General features: G+C 39.0%; 1 protein-coding gene across 1 annotated transcript in view; it reads right to left on the reverse strand.

Annotated features, from left to right (window-relative positions):
• Positions 1-14,036, reverse strand: part of ITGAV (integrin subunit alpha V) — a 76,387-nt gene that overhangs the window by 33,709 nt on the left and 28,642 nt on the right. The window contains exons 3-11 of the mRNA XM_050916402.1: positions 9,925-10,016; positions 9,350-9,464; positions 7,648-7,709; positions 5,609-5,654; positions 3,946-4,071; positions 1,013-1,057; positions 736-779; positions 585-641; positions 7-59 (exon numbers count right to left, since the gene is read on the reverse strand). Coding sequence (XP_050772359.1) covers positions 7-59; positions 585-641; positions 736-779; positions 1,013-1,057; positions 3,946-4,071; positions 5,609-5,654; positions 7,648-7,709; positions 9,350-9,464; positions 9,925-10,016 — 640 coding nt within the window. The remainder of the gene's footprint in view (positions 1-6; positions 60-584; positions 642-735; positions 780-1,012; positions 1,058-3,945; positions 4,072-5,608; positions 5,655-7,647; positions 7,710-9,349; positions 9,465-9,924; positions 10,017-14,036) is intronic.

Below are 14,036 nucleotides of genomic sequence, written 5' to 3' on the forward strand. Positions count from 1 at the left end.
ACTTACTTATCTCCATTAATATCAGTGGCAGCTACAGAATATCCAAAATAGGCAGCCATCTGGAAAACAGCAGCAATTTTACATTTGATCCAAATACTTCAATGAGTGTCATTTTTGCCCCTCTCCAAAATATTTGGTACATGAATTTCATTAGGGGCCACCAATAGTTTTTTCATTCCTTTCCCCTACTTCCTTAGTAAACTGGTCTGTTTCTACAACTGGATAAAGAGAATTGATGACTCCTTCCCCACAACTAGTAGAATCCAGTGGTCCATCCTCTTTTTTAATTCTTAACAGACTAAATTGAATTACGACACCAAGCAGCCCTAACACAACTCCACTCCAATGACTTTCACAGGTTTCTAAAGGGGTTTCTGCGCTAAGACTGTTTTTCTAAGTAACATCAGCACAAGAAAGGGAGTTCATGGAACACATCCATAGATTACTAAAGATATGGAGGCATATGAGCTAACAAAATACATCTCCTAGAGCATGGACTTCATGCCTATGTTCTGTCATTCTGAAGAATTTTTCTATTCTGCACCCCTACATCCACCTCATTGGTATAAAGCAGAACTATATACCTGTTCTCCAGTAAAATTGTACAAGGATGACATATTTTTCCCATTGTAAATAGACACCTGCATAGGAAAAAGAAATGAGCTAGTAACGTCACTATACACTATAATAACATTTAACATTAGTTTTTCAAATTTAACATTTCAAGTTTCCTACCATGCCCAGCGTTCTTGCTGCTCTTGGAACCCCAGATACAAAGTCTGAAACATAAGAGAAGACAACTTGGTAATGTTCAGATTCCAGTTGAGCAAAGAACAATGGCTCAAGATAGATCTTAATTTGCCTGAACCTTTTGCTCGTTCCTAGAATGTGATGTACTATACTGTGTATGCATCCATGTACATGTGGGTTTGTGTCTGTTTGAATATTACTTCAAGTCTGCTTCCTGCTGAACACATTTTTACATACCAACAAAACAAGAACAAGGCTGTACCTTCTATGCCATCACCACTGAACTCTCCAACAGCCACCGAATAACCTGAGCAACAATAACAAAAAAGTGATGTCACTATATGAAGCTTATTCATTTTTGCTTTTCATGTAATTTCTCAACATTTCCTATATGATCCACTTTGCTTGCACATCCTACTGAATGATCTCAAAAGACAGTAAGATAAATAGCTATTTCAAACAGCATATCCATTGGATAACTATACTATCCAACTAAAAATAGTTACAGTCTGCATGAGACGCATCAATTTCAGTAGGAACCATGCCCAAATGGTCAGGTTTGTTTTGCCAAATGGGGATCCACCAGTTTGAAACTGGAATGGCTAGGTTCAAACAAACATATAGAACCTAGAGATGGTCCAGAACTGACATATTTGGGTCTGCATCTGAAAGGATTTATATGTTGCAATCCAAGTTTCTCTGTAATGGAATCCTTTGATGAATTTATGGCAATGAAATTTGGTGGTGATCGAGAGCAAATGAGGATTTACCTGTTATGTTGAAAAAGGGCATATCAGGAACAGTAACAGAATGATCCTAGTTCTGGACTCAGCAGCTGAATCTTGGCTCAGGTTTTGTAAAAGAATTTTGAATAATGTCTAATACAGAGAGAGCTTCTACTTGAGATAATATTTAGCCTGATTTTTTCTGGTGGATGAGGGTAGGTCACATCATTATTCAACTGAGAGAGCAGACAATGACTTGTTCTGTGTAAATTCAGATGGTGATGGTAAAATAATCTTAAAGCTCTTTGCTAACTACTTAATACAAAAAAGCCCAATCACAATACCAATTTTACGATAGGAAAAAACGAACAGATGCATAATGAAGTGCACACAGTTAGACAAAAGTGCTTGGCTCCTGGGCCTCATGTCTACTCACAAGACCTTCAGGAAAGAAAACAGGAATTTTACTAAGACATCATTACTGACACTTCTGCTTTTGTGAAAAGACACCTGAGATTCTTAAATGACCACAAAAATTCAGGACCTCTGTATTAATCTCATCATTCAGGAGTACATATTCCCCATTCTCCCAACCATTACACTGGGCCATTAGTCAGTACAGCCTCAGAGGAAATAGTATTACAAAGTCACTTTTTGCAACACAATACCGTTTTTTTTTTTTGAAGGTCACACATCCACACAAGTACAGACCCTACTTAAACTGTCAGATCTGACAGACTCCAACATGCTTTGGTTCAATTTATTTTAGTGAGGAAGAACAGTTTCTTCCTTCAGATAAGGGTTTTACTTGGAAGTTTAAGGCACAGTATTTTTTGAGAACTTCCAGGAACTGTAGCAAGAGCATCGATATTAATTCGTTACAGTATTAAATTATGAACATATTCAGGTCCAGACAGGGGAGTATTTTTAGAAGGGACAATTCTTTTAAATAATGTACACGTGAACAAAATAAAAATGTTTCCCAAACAGCCTTCTCTTAAAGAGTTTCCTGGTCCTCCGTTTTGCACATGCGATAAGATGGATATACACCCACTATTTCTTGGAATACAAACCTCGCATTGGTATCCATAAGAATTCCACACACTCACCCAAGGAACACTCTAAAACTATTCTCCCTCAGGAATTTTACTCCATGTTCCCTAGGAACATTTTTCCTTTCCTTTCTTTTGTCTAAGCAAGACCAAGATAAAGCTAAATGATTACTTCCTTAACCTCTCCTGGAGAGCACTTATTTGTTATTCCATCAACACACATTTTCATTTTGGTTCACAGAATCCAAAGGCTACTTCCAACTGCTGTATTTCTAAAGTAAATACAAGATGTGTGAGGGGATGGGTGTGGATGTGAATCTCCATATAGAATTACATATAGTGATGTAAGGCCTGATTGAAAGCCTAATAACGTCAATGGAAAGACTCCCACTGGCTTCTCTGGGCTTTGGCTCAGGGCCATGAAAAGTTACTGGCACCCATTGTGTTGACAAAAATGAAATGAGGTCTCAAGTGACTGTGACATATTGATGTATTGGTGCAATACTGGAAAGCAGACTTTCACTTGCTCCTGACCAAAATATTTTTTTATCTAGAAAGAGGACTGCTCTAAGCATGAATTTAAACTAGTAAGTAGGTTTCAAATGTTTCAGCATTTTAAAGTAATCTCCTGCATTTTCTTATCTAGGTTTATGTAAGGGTGGGGAAATGGGTCACTAAGATTGACCTCTGTTCCCATATTAGCAGGGTCCACTTATACACTTTTTTTTGATCTTTTATTCTCCTTTAAGACCTCTCAGGGAAAGTTGAATTTTGAATTACCTTGGAAACTGGTACGATTTGAACAGGCAAGTCTGATTCCATGCCAGACTGGTGTACATTAGACTGCCCTGTAAAGGCAGAACAGGGCTTGTTCCTTTACTTTCACAATTTTAAAGTAATAAAGGACTTAAGAACTAGGGGATTTTCTGTGCCATGTTACATCAGCTGCTGACTTAAAACACTTCTTTTTTGAAGGGCAGAGATTACAGAATAGTAAGTAATCTCACTGACATAGATTTCTGGTCACACATTTTTTCCCCCCAAGGGTCATACAGAGTCACTGAGAAAGTGACAAATCTCTGACACCATATAAAAAGCAAATGCAAAGCAAATATACATGGATTAGATAACATGTCCAAGAGCTCCAGACTGACCATGAGTCACTCTCCATATGAGAGAGACAGGATGGATGCACACAATCCTAAATGGATAGGCATTTAGCAGGTAGAAACACTCTTATCAACTGCTATCTTTATCAACATTAACATTCAGTAAGGGTTCAAACCTGCTCCTGTTAAAATCAATGAAGTCAATAAAAGTTATTGGGTCTTTTGCAGCGGGTGCAGGATCAAATTCAATGAGTCTTGCTGCAATATTGATACAAATATCCCTTTTTTCCCCCTGTCAAAACAACCTACCCAAGTAGCTGTCATCAAAAGCAGCACTAGCGGACCGTGTTGCTAACTGGTCATCATACTTTATACTGTAGACTTTGGAATTGTATTTAGACACAATTTCTGCCACTCGATCAGAAATGAGTTGACCTGTGGAAAAAAAACCCATTAAAATAGATAATTGCTCTGGTGACTTTAACTGTGAAGAATGGGACTTAATCAGAGAATGTTTGGATTCTAAACCTCCATTATCCAATAACAACAGTAGCCATCGGGAGGTATGAAAATAAAAATGTAGACGACGATACAGCAAAGACTTAGGCTTCGTCTACAGTGGACTTTGTTGTTAAAACTTTTGCCGCTCAGGGGAGTGAAAAAAAACAACTCCCAAATGACAAAAATTTTACCGATTAAAAGTACCGGTCTGAACAGCGCTTTGTCAGGTGTGGAAGTATTTTGTCGGTGAGAGAGCACCCTCCTGCCAACAAACAGAGGCTATACTGTGCATCTTTTAGTGGCATTTCAGAATTTAGCTTAAAAGAATTGTAGGAAATTATGAAACTGCAAGTTAAGGCGCATTATTTTATTTTTAAATTACTGTTACATTTAGAATTTGTTTTCCTTTCAAGTTTTATGTAAGAGATATCAATTTCTCAAGAAGCTAACAAAACAAATATACATTACAAACTCAATTTGATGAGCATCAGTTGCATCTGTAACACATTTTTAATCACTCTCCTTTATTCAGGGTCTGCACTAATACAGAAACTATGTTATGTATGTGCAACGTGAGCAACTACATTTGGCAGCTGCTCACTGGGGTGGTGGCAGCAAGTCAATCGGCTTTTGTATTCACAGGCTGTCTATGCTGCTTGAGCTATCATGCTAAAAATAGCAGTGTGGACATTGCTGTACAGACTAGCTGCCCAAGTACAAGCCCAACTGACCCCTTGAGTCTGTACTCAGGTGGCTAGCCCATGCCATGGTGTCCACGCTGCTATTTTTAGCACATTCGTTTGAGCATAGCTAGTGAGCGTCTGTTTGCCAGGCCGAGAGGGCTCTTCCACGACTGCAGTGTAGACACACCCACAGACCGTGGATGTGCAATGGTCAGTTGAAGGCCTTCCCTCTAGGAGAAGATAAATGAAAAGTTCTTGTGGAAACTGTGAAGTCAGAGGTAAGGTTTGTGTTACAGCGCAAGGCAGATGCATGTGGAGAATGTAACGTATCTCTGTATCCAAAGGAAATGGAATGTACTTCTCTTTGTGGGGCCTGTAGCGTGTCTCATTGATGGTGAACAATTTGATGTCTGCGTTATAAGATACAGGAAAGACCTCTGGCTTAACTTTACGTTTCCTTGCTTTTAAGATTTTGGGTGAACGGGCAAAATATTCCCGGAGGTAACCTCATTGGGCTTGAACAAAGTATTTGCCTTTAGGAACAAACACACACACACTTTATATATTTAAAAGAACATTTGTATGGCTATTTAGTTAATAATCAGTGCAAAGAAGTCTTTTAAAGCTGCCTCAAATATTCAGTAAATGTTTTAAGGGGATTAAAAAAATATATTTCTAGTGTCTCATTCACTGAGATATTGGCATTTATGGAGGAGTCAAGATAGGTGGAGTGGGGGTGAAAAATCAAAGATATCAGCATTTTGTGTCACGTAAGTGATTTGTCTCACCTTGCCAGTAGAAGCTTCCAGGTCCTCCAAGAAGTACCCGGTCTCCCTAGAAAGAATTAAATAAAAAAAATAAGATCCCTCATTACCATACATCTGAAAAATAATAAACAATAATAAAATATATGGTAATTCTAGGGGCACACAGTTTTCTTGTACTGTAAAGTTGCTGTAGCAACCCAGCCACGCGTTATATTTTTTAAATAGATTTTTTTTAATTATGATTTGAGATTACACAGACCTACTAAAAGAGAATCAAAAAACAAAAAGGAAAATTAAAAAGGTGGTGATCTTCTAAAATTTTATTAGGTTTAACACTACTGAAGCAAATCAACATCTGCATTTGATCAATTTATTTTCCCACCTCTATGCTCCTTCCCCCACCCTGCCTCTTCTTTTTAAACTCTGAACTGAATGATTCATGTCATTTTAGCTGAGACTCCTACAGACATAATTTTAAGACAATAGAATATAGTTAGAACAAAACTGTATGACATTTTGCTAGGAGTCTGTCATATGACTGGTTTCTGTGGAGGCATACAGACTTTTTCTTAATCAACTACAGAAATATTGTACACACAGTGGTCTTGGTTTCGATCTTTGTGTATATTACAGCAAAAGCTTTGTTATCCAGCATGTTGTGGAATGGAGGTTGACGGTTAAGTCAAAAATTCCGGTTAACTAAGAGAAAGGGAGTTTGGGTACAGGAGGGGGCTCAGGGCTGGGGCATGGGCGGGGTTTCAGGGTGCCAGATCTGGATGGCTCTCACCTCGGGCAGCTCCACAAAATTGGTGACATGTCCAGAGAGGTGCGGCCAAGCAGCTCTGCATGTTGCCTCCACCTCCAGGCGCCGCTCCCACAGCTCCCATTGGCTGCAGTCCCTGGCCAATGGGAGCCGCAGAGTCAGCATTCAGGGTAGGGTGGGGGCAGTGCACAGAGCCCCTGTGGCCATTCCTCCACCTAGGAGCATTAACCTCGGCCAATGGGAGCTGTGGGGGCTGCACCTACGGGCGAAGGCAGTGCACAGAGCCACTCACTGCGTCTCTTCGGACATGTCAGCACTTGTAGAGAGCTGCCCAAGGTGAGTGCTGCCCAGATCCAGCACCCTGAAACCTCTTCCACACCCCAACCCACTGCCCGGAGCCCTCTCCTGCACCCCCTCCTAGAGCCCACGCCCCACAACCCCTCCCAAAAGGAAAGATTATAGAGCTTTCTGGTTTGCAAAGTGCCAGATAACACAGCTTTTCCTGTACTTGGTATGCTATGATCCAGCAAAACATGTTTGTAACTTTAAGCACAAGCAGTCCCATTTAAGTCATTGGGACCATTTGTGTGCTTACACGTGTTGATGAATCAAGTCCTTTTTTTATGTGATGCTCCGCTTTGTAAATATTTTTTTCCTATGTTTGGATTTTAAAAGAAATCAAAACAAAAAAAGAAAATTAAGAGACTGTATGAAAAACACATTTTCATACAGCAACCTACATACATAAAGAAAGAAAACATAAGTAAGAGAACAAGAGCAAGAAGATACAGAAAATTTGGAGCCAAGGCTCAAGAAGCAGCAGTGATTTGGGTCTAAAAGCAGAGTCTACTAATGGAGTTATTAAGGGTGGGGGTTACACTGTCACTTTCAGAGCAAGTCATTCCTGGAAGAGAACCGACTTAGTGACTCGAAGAGACCAGTATATGGTTAAATGTCTACAGTAATCTTGTAATTTTATTAGTTTCATTTGACCTGAGGACCAGTGACAGCAAAGATAAAACAAATAATCAGGTACCATTGACAGAAGCTGGAAATGCAGGGTACTTATGTAGGGCATGATCTTTCAGAGCTCAGGTGCTAAGCACCTTGCAGGATCAGGGCTCATAATAATGGCTTGTTCCAAACATTTAGATTAGTTTAATAAAGTTTTACTTTCAGGAATGATGGATCTTTATTTTAAAAAATAGATACATGCCTACATCAGGTACTGGTTGGAACTGCTGTAATTTGTCTGCTGACTTATGAAAACAAGCTACATCCAATGAGCATCACATACCTTTGTAAAATCAATGCTAAAGCCTCCTTGACAAAATCCCTGTCCATCAGCATCAATAATTGCTACAGAAAAGAGATGAGGAGAGAGTGATAAATTAAACTGTGACAGGGAATGGTAAAATGGTTATAATTACATTGATCCATTCTGCTCAAACATCCGTGGATGGCCAAAGCCTGGATTGGGTGAACTTGAACGTCAGGTGATTTTGGTTTTGTGTGAGGGAGATTTTTGTCCCTTTCTCTGAAGCAGTGGTCAAAGCCAGAGGTCAGATACCAAGCTAGGTGCTTCAATAGTTTGTTCTAATATGGCAAGGCAGATATTTCTTCCTGTTCTTCAACACAGGATCAAATAACTTTAGGATTAGTTCCAGGCCTATCCGAATAGAAGTAAATGGTAACGCCATATTCCTGCTGAGTTAAATTCCAAAGGTATTGGGGAAAAACAGATGTAAAGTATCTGGAAAAAGGAACATATTTTTCTCTTTCTATGCAAAAAACCCCGGAAATCTATAACTATAATGTATTTCAAGGGTTGTCTGAAGAACAAGAGAAAAGCATTCCAGGCAGAGACTTCCCATGCTAGGATTCAACCCAGAGAGAGATTTTATGACCAAGTTAATCCCCTGTATATACAGCTCTAGGGCAGTAATGAGACAGGCCCTTATTTATAACTGTGTGAGTAGTTGAATATTTGTTAAGTTTAAGACATAGACATTTATGCTCCTTTTATGTTGGATGACTATGGAATGCACTTCCTGCTGTTCTGCAGAATTTCTCAGTCAGTGTCGTGATTCAAAAGGAGGTTAAAGAAATAGGGTAACAAATTTAAACAGTAATCTCTTATTCTGGGTGCTCAAGTTGAGACATCTTGGGTCTGATTTCAGAGGTGTGAGCCACTGCAGCCCCCACTGCTATGACCAGGGCTTGTGGGTGCTGAGCACTTTCAAACAAATAGGCCCATGATATCTGAAATTGAGTACAAACAACATGAAGGCACCAAAAATCAGAGTCTGCTTTTGAAAATTTTACCCTAAATTTACCCTAGTTGCTGTTATTTGACACAGCTAAGCTGCACAGAAGTGGGACTGTTCTGTGCAGGGCACTTTGTACTCATAATATGTTGCAGTACCCTAGGTATTCTTCTCTTCAGTAGTTCACTGGCAGAAACTTTAATCTGCTCTGGCACATTTCAAACAGTTAAAAGGAGCATCAACTGGAGCATTAATATGACGACAATAATTCCAGATTCAGAAATTCATGCATTGGGGGTTGCAACAGAAAAACATCCACATCTCCGAAGAAAAGTGGGCTCATTTTGGATGCCACAACAATTACCAATGAGCTATTAAATTCATATCTGGATTTTCCAAAATTCAGGGATATTTGGATCCATGGTCTTAGTCTGATCCACTGTATGGAATAGTGTGGGGTGCGGGTGGCGGTGGGGAGAGAGAGAGATACCAACATCTGTGAAATCTGAATGAAAATCCTGAACACCTCAAAAGTTCAGAAGTGCCCAGACCTGGGGCTTTGAGTCAGGCTCTTCCCCAACTGCCACAAGGATAAATGCCAACCTGACCATGGAAAAAGAGGGAAGGAACAAAACAGATTCTCTTCTTACTCCACACAAATATACATAAAATTGGTGTAACAGAAGAGAAATTGAAATTACTAAGTTAAACAACAAAACCTTCTATACATACTCGATCTGCAGGGAGCGTATTCAACAGCCTTAGATCCATCATGAAGGTAACAAGTTCCTACAGGCTCTCTCTCCTGTTTCACTTCAGTTCTCCAATGATACAAGGGGGCACAGGCCTGAGGAAAAGACATGACAGTCTATAAAACAGGTCTCTCTTCAGAATGCCTGAACAGGTTGGATGGATCTTTGCACCACTGTTCTACTGCATGCCCAAGGAAAAATGATCCAAAAGCACTGCTTTTAGTAGAAGTACATCACACTACCTACACAATGGACAGTTGTAACAACCTTAGAGAAAGAAAAGTCCACTTGTATTTTTAGAAATGTGCATTCGTTGATAGAAGGCTGTGTACAACTCTCATAAAAGAGGGAAGGGCTTCAGAGGAATTTTTCAGAAATAACTTCAACATCCACTAATTCATGAATTATACTAGGACTTTCCATAGCAGAAAAGCCAGCAAATAAACTCCTAATGAGAAACTCAAATTGGATGGCAAAGCTAAGTTTAATTCTGAATTGTCACAATCCTTCTATTGCAGTATTTTCCTGTAGAAAAACATTACAAGCAAGACTTACCAGAATTTTATCATTTTTAGACCTCACAGATGCTCCAAACCACTGGTGAGACTTAAACTCCAGTGGATCATTAGGTGCAAAATTTCTGTCGCCTGCAAAGAAAATTAAAAACACAGCATTATTTCATGAGCACCGAGTGATCTTTAGAGAAAATACTAATACAAACAGAGATAAAAAGCAAGCTGAAACCAATAATATCTGAGGGAAGAAATAGCTTTGATAGAAGTAATTTTTTTATGTGCTTATGTATCTATGGGATATGTGACTATTTACCAAACATGTAAGAAGCATAGGCAGAATGCTGAATTACTGTAAGAGCACAAGTGTTGCCTAGATTGCTGACCCCTGATCTAGGACTTGACTGAACTGAGTTATAGGTTAACAGCTGAATTTTCCCAAGCACCCTGCATGACTGTGCTCCCACTGAAATCAAGCACTCAGTGCTTTTGAAAAATTCCACCCTAAGCTTCTAGAAAGGTATCCACCTTGTACAGGGTTATGTCTACACTGGCAACTGAATGACAAAACTCTTGTCTTTCAGAGGTGTTATAACAACAAAACCCTGAAAGACAAAAGTTTTGCCACAACAAGTGCCAGTGTGAACAGCAAGTTGTCAGCGCTCTCCTGCTGACAATGCAAATGCAAACACTGCTCTTTTTGTCGGCAGGAGAGACGACAAACAGCGGCTACACTGCACGACTTTTAGTGGCACAGCTGTAGTGACACAGCCATGTCACTAAAAACTGTGTAGTGTACACAAAGCCTAGGGAATCTGGCAACTCGCTATTGGAGTGGGAGGAGAGATTTAAGCATAGTAGTTTGGGTATATTCCACAAACACAGAAAATGATACCTTTTGTTCTTCTGAACATGCTCAGAAGTGTTCAACATACAGTATTAATGCACAAATGTTTGACATGAGAGATTAAATTTTTGTTAACTAAGCCTTACAAAGAAGCTCAATTACTAAACAAAATCATCATATTTCATAAGCAGAGTTTAGACAAAGAGAAAAAAAGAACTGTCTCCTCCTCAAGCAAGGCAAAAACATTTCACCTACATGTATCAACAAGTGAGAAATATATGCACTGCAATAGCTTCTCCTTCTCCTTAGCAGCTTTTTTTTAGATTGTGCCAAAAGTTAATGTTTCATGAGAGTATTCACAGAAAGTAAATTAGGCCTAGAGTCTTAAGTGTGCAAAACTGAAAATCAATGAGTGTTTACTAAACTTATGAAACTTTGGGTACAAGAGTTCACATGCTCAAACCAATGTAAGACATTTCGTTGGACAATATTTTGTACTATTTATTTCTGAATTTTGTTAAACCAGTGATGAGAAAATTACTGTAAATCCATCTCAGTGAGCATGTCTCTCTAACCATAATGTTGCCGACCCCAAGTAAATAAATAAATACATAAATACATAAAATTGGTCAGGTCCTCAAAAATCATGATATGGTCTTAAAAATCATGAGATTTGAAAAATAATTAATTGGAGCTTCTTTTTATTTGTTTTCTGGTTTGGGGGCCTCAGAGTTCAATTTTGTTATGCTTTTGTCCACAGGCTAGAAACTTCTGCTTGTTTTTAAAATGAAAGCTGAGATTTTCACATAACCATCAACTGACTGTAGTACCTGGGGCTTTAATACCAAAATACCATGAGATTTCTGACTAAAGAAGAGAGGTGACAACACTTTCACTGTTAACTCCTGCCCATTCTCTCCATTTTGTTTGATGCATCATCTTGTCTTGTTTTAAACTTAAACTGTAAGCTCTTTGGGACAGACTCTCTCTCCTACTATGAATCGGAACAGCACCTAGCACAATGGACACTTTGGTTTCTCTGCAGTACAAATAAAACAACTACAAAATGAAAATCTAGTGCAGACTTGAGACCACTTAGATTGACCTTGAAGTAAACACACTGAGGTCAGCCCTACTGCCTGCTCCCCCGCAGACTGACAGCAGCAAATTTACCTCACAGTTAAAAAAAAAAAAAGTGCGGGGGGAGGGCTCATCTTCACAGCTCATGTCCATTAGTTACCCCTCAGTGAAAAATGCAGCTGCCCTTTCTGGGAAGAAAAAAAAAAAAAGCATTGAAGACAAGCTCATTAGGTCAACTGCAATGGTACCAATAAGGAGTAAAGTGCCTTTGAGGGTACGTCTACATTGCCAACAAAGACTCTCCAGGCAGCATGTCTCAGCCTACGTCAAAACAGCAGTGTGGCCTCTTGAAGGTCACCTCTTGAAGTAAGGCTATGTATTAGTCTAGAAGATACACACAAACAAACAGGCCTGCACTCATGCTCTAAATGCGTACCCATTTGAATGTACGGATGAATCTCACAGCTACCATATACACATTTCAAGCTGTTAGCAGATAATGGTTTAAAGATTTGATAAGGTAAAATGGGAAGAAAACAAAAATCTATATCAGAATGTGTTTCAAAACACAAGGAAGTATTCAAAAGTTTAAAAAAAATCAGGAGAAAAGGATGAAAGTTGAGTGTATGCAGTGCAAATGGTGTGGCCAATTCTTAAATGCAAATATTTATAGGCTAATAGCTCTAAATCTACAACAATAAACTGTTTATCCAAATAAAAAGTTTTATTTGGGGATTAGAAATATATTGTTTTCTTAAACTCAGAGGTGGTATTGTGTTTTGAGTTCAGTTTTAGTTCTGTAGCAAACCACACTGAATTCCTTTCATCAAAGCATTAACCTACTGAATACTTAGTTCCTGTCCTTCTGTCCACCAAAATAAACCCTGATATTTACCCAGAAAAAAAATTAATAATTTTGCACTGATTTTCACCTGTTTTTGTTGCTGCAGTGATAAACTCCCCAGAAACATTAAATAAAATAAAAACTGAAAATGAAGGGCCTGAATCATGGGGTACATGTCACAAAAATAAAAATGAATGTATAAATGCCAGATCTGTGCTGGGGCTTTTCCTTTGTGCATCTGTTCCACCATCCTACTTATCATCTTATGTACCTTTTCATTAGGGAAAAGGACCTGATATGCCAACTCAAAAGTGCTCAGCCCCTTGAAATCTCACCCCTAGGACTTTTTCTTCTTTCTAGTAAGAGCAGGCAAGTACTCCAAACAAAAAGCGCCTTCACCTAACTGATCCTAACACAATTATGCCTTGATACATTCCAGTTCTATTATATTCAAGCCTCCTGCTCAAGAACAAACTTGATATCCTTTAATGATCAGTTTTATGGGTGTGTTTTTCCTGTTGGAGAAATGGGACTTTGTCATTGTTATATTAACTAGGACTTAAATTTACATCTGGAAGTTGAGATGGGGAAAAATGGCAGGAAGAGGAGGAGATTATTAACCACACACTTTCAAAGAAGGCAGAGAGATTGAAGGAGGGGGGAGGTTTATTTCTAACTTATTTTAGTCCAGTCTGCTACAGTTTATGCCTTCTTCATTCAATATAAATGCTATATAAACAAGGTGAACTTACTGTTAAGTGATCTGGAAGTTGTGCTATGCAACCCTTAACATGCTTGGAAGCAGAAACTCATGGAAACTCCATGGTAATGAGAAGATTGGACTGTAAACATTGTCCCCTTCTGGAAGTAAGAGTCTGAACTGAAGTAACTGTATGAGTCAAGACAAGAGGCACTGAACTGGTGAAGTTTGGCCCAGACTATGAATACTTAAAAAGATGTAAAATTTAAAGACTGACCTAATTTACAGAATAGATTAAAGACTCCTCAGTAAAATAAGGACTGGTGCAGTTAAGATGAGTTTTAATAAATGGAAACTTAATGCAGCTGGCCAAAAAGAGGCAACCTCACAAAATATACAGAAGTGCTCTTCTCAGAAAGCAGGATTGTAGATGGTTTGAAGCTGGACATCTTCCACCTAAAATCTGAATAAAAGGTTTCAATGTGGGGGATCGTGAGCCAAGAGAGCGAATGTTAATCACCATTTAAAAGTCCCATGCTGTGAAGGGACTGACTCTTGCATGAAGATCACTTGTTTAGCAAGCCTGTTTGGCTCATGACCCAGTGATAAACGGGAACACAAAGCTCCTGCTTACCTCTGATTGGGGGAAAAAATCCTGTTACTTCCTCAAGGCTCTGTTGGAAC

This window comes from Gopherus flavomarginatus, chromosome 10, assembly GCF_025201925.1.
Source record: "Gopherus flavomarginatus isolate rGopFla2 chromosome 10, rGopFla2.mat.asm, whole genome shotgun sequence".
NCBI lineage: Eukaryota > Metazoa > Chordata > Testudines > Testudinidae > Gopherus > Gopherus flavomarginatus.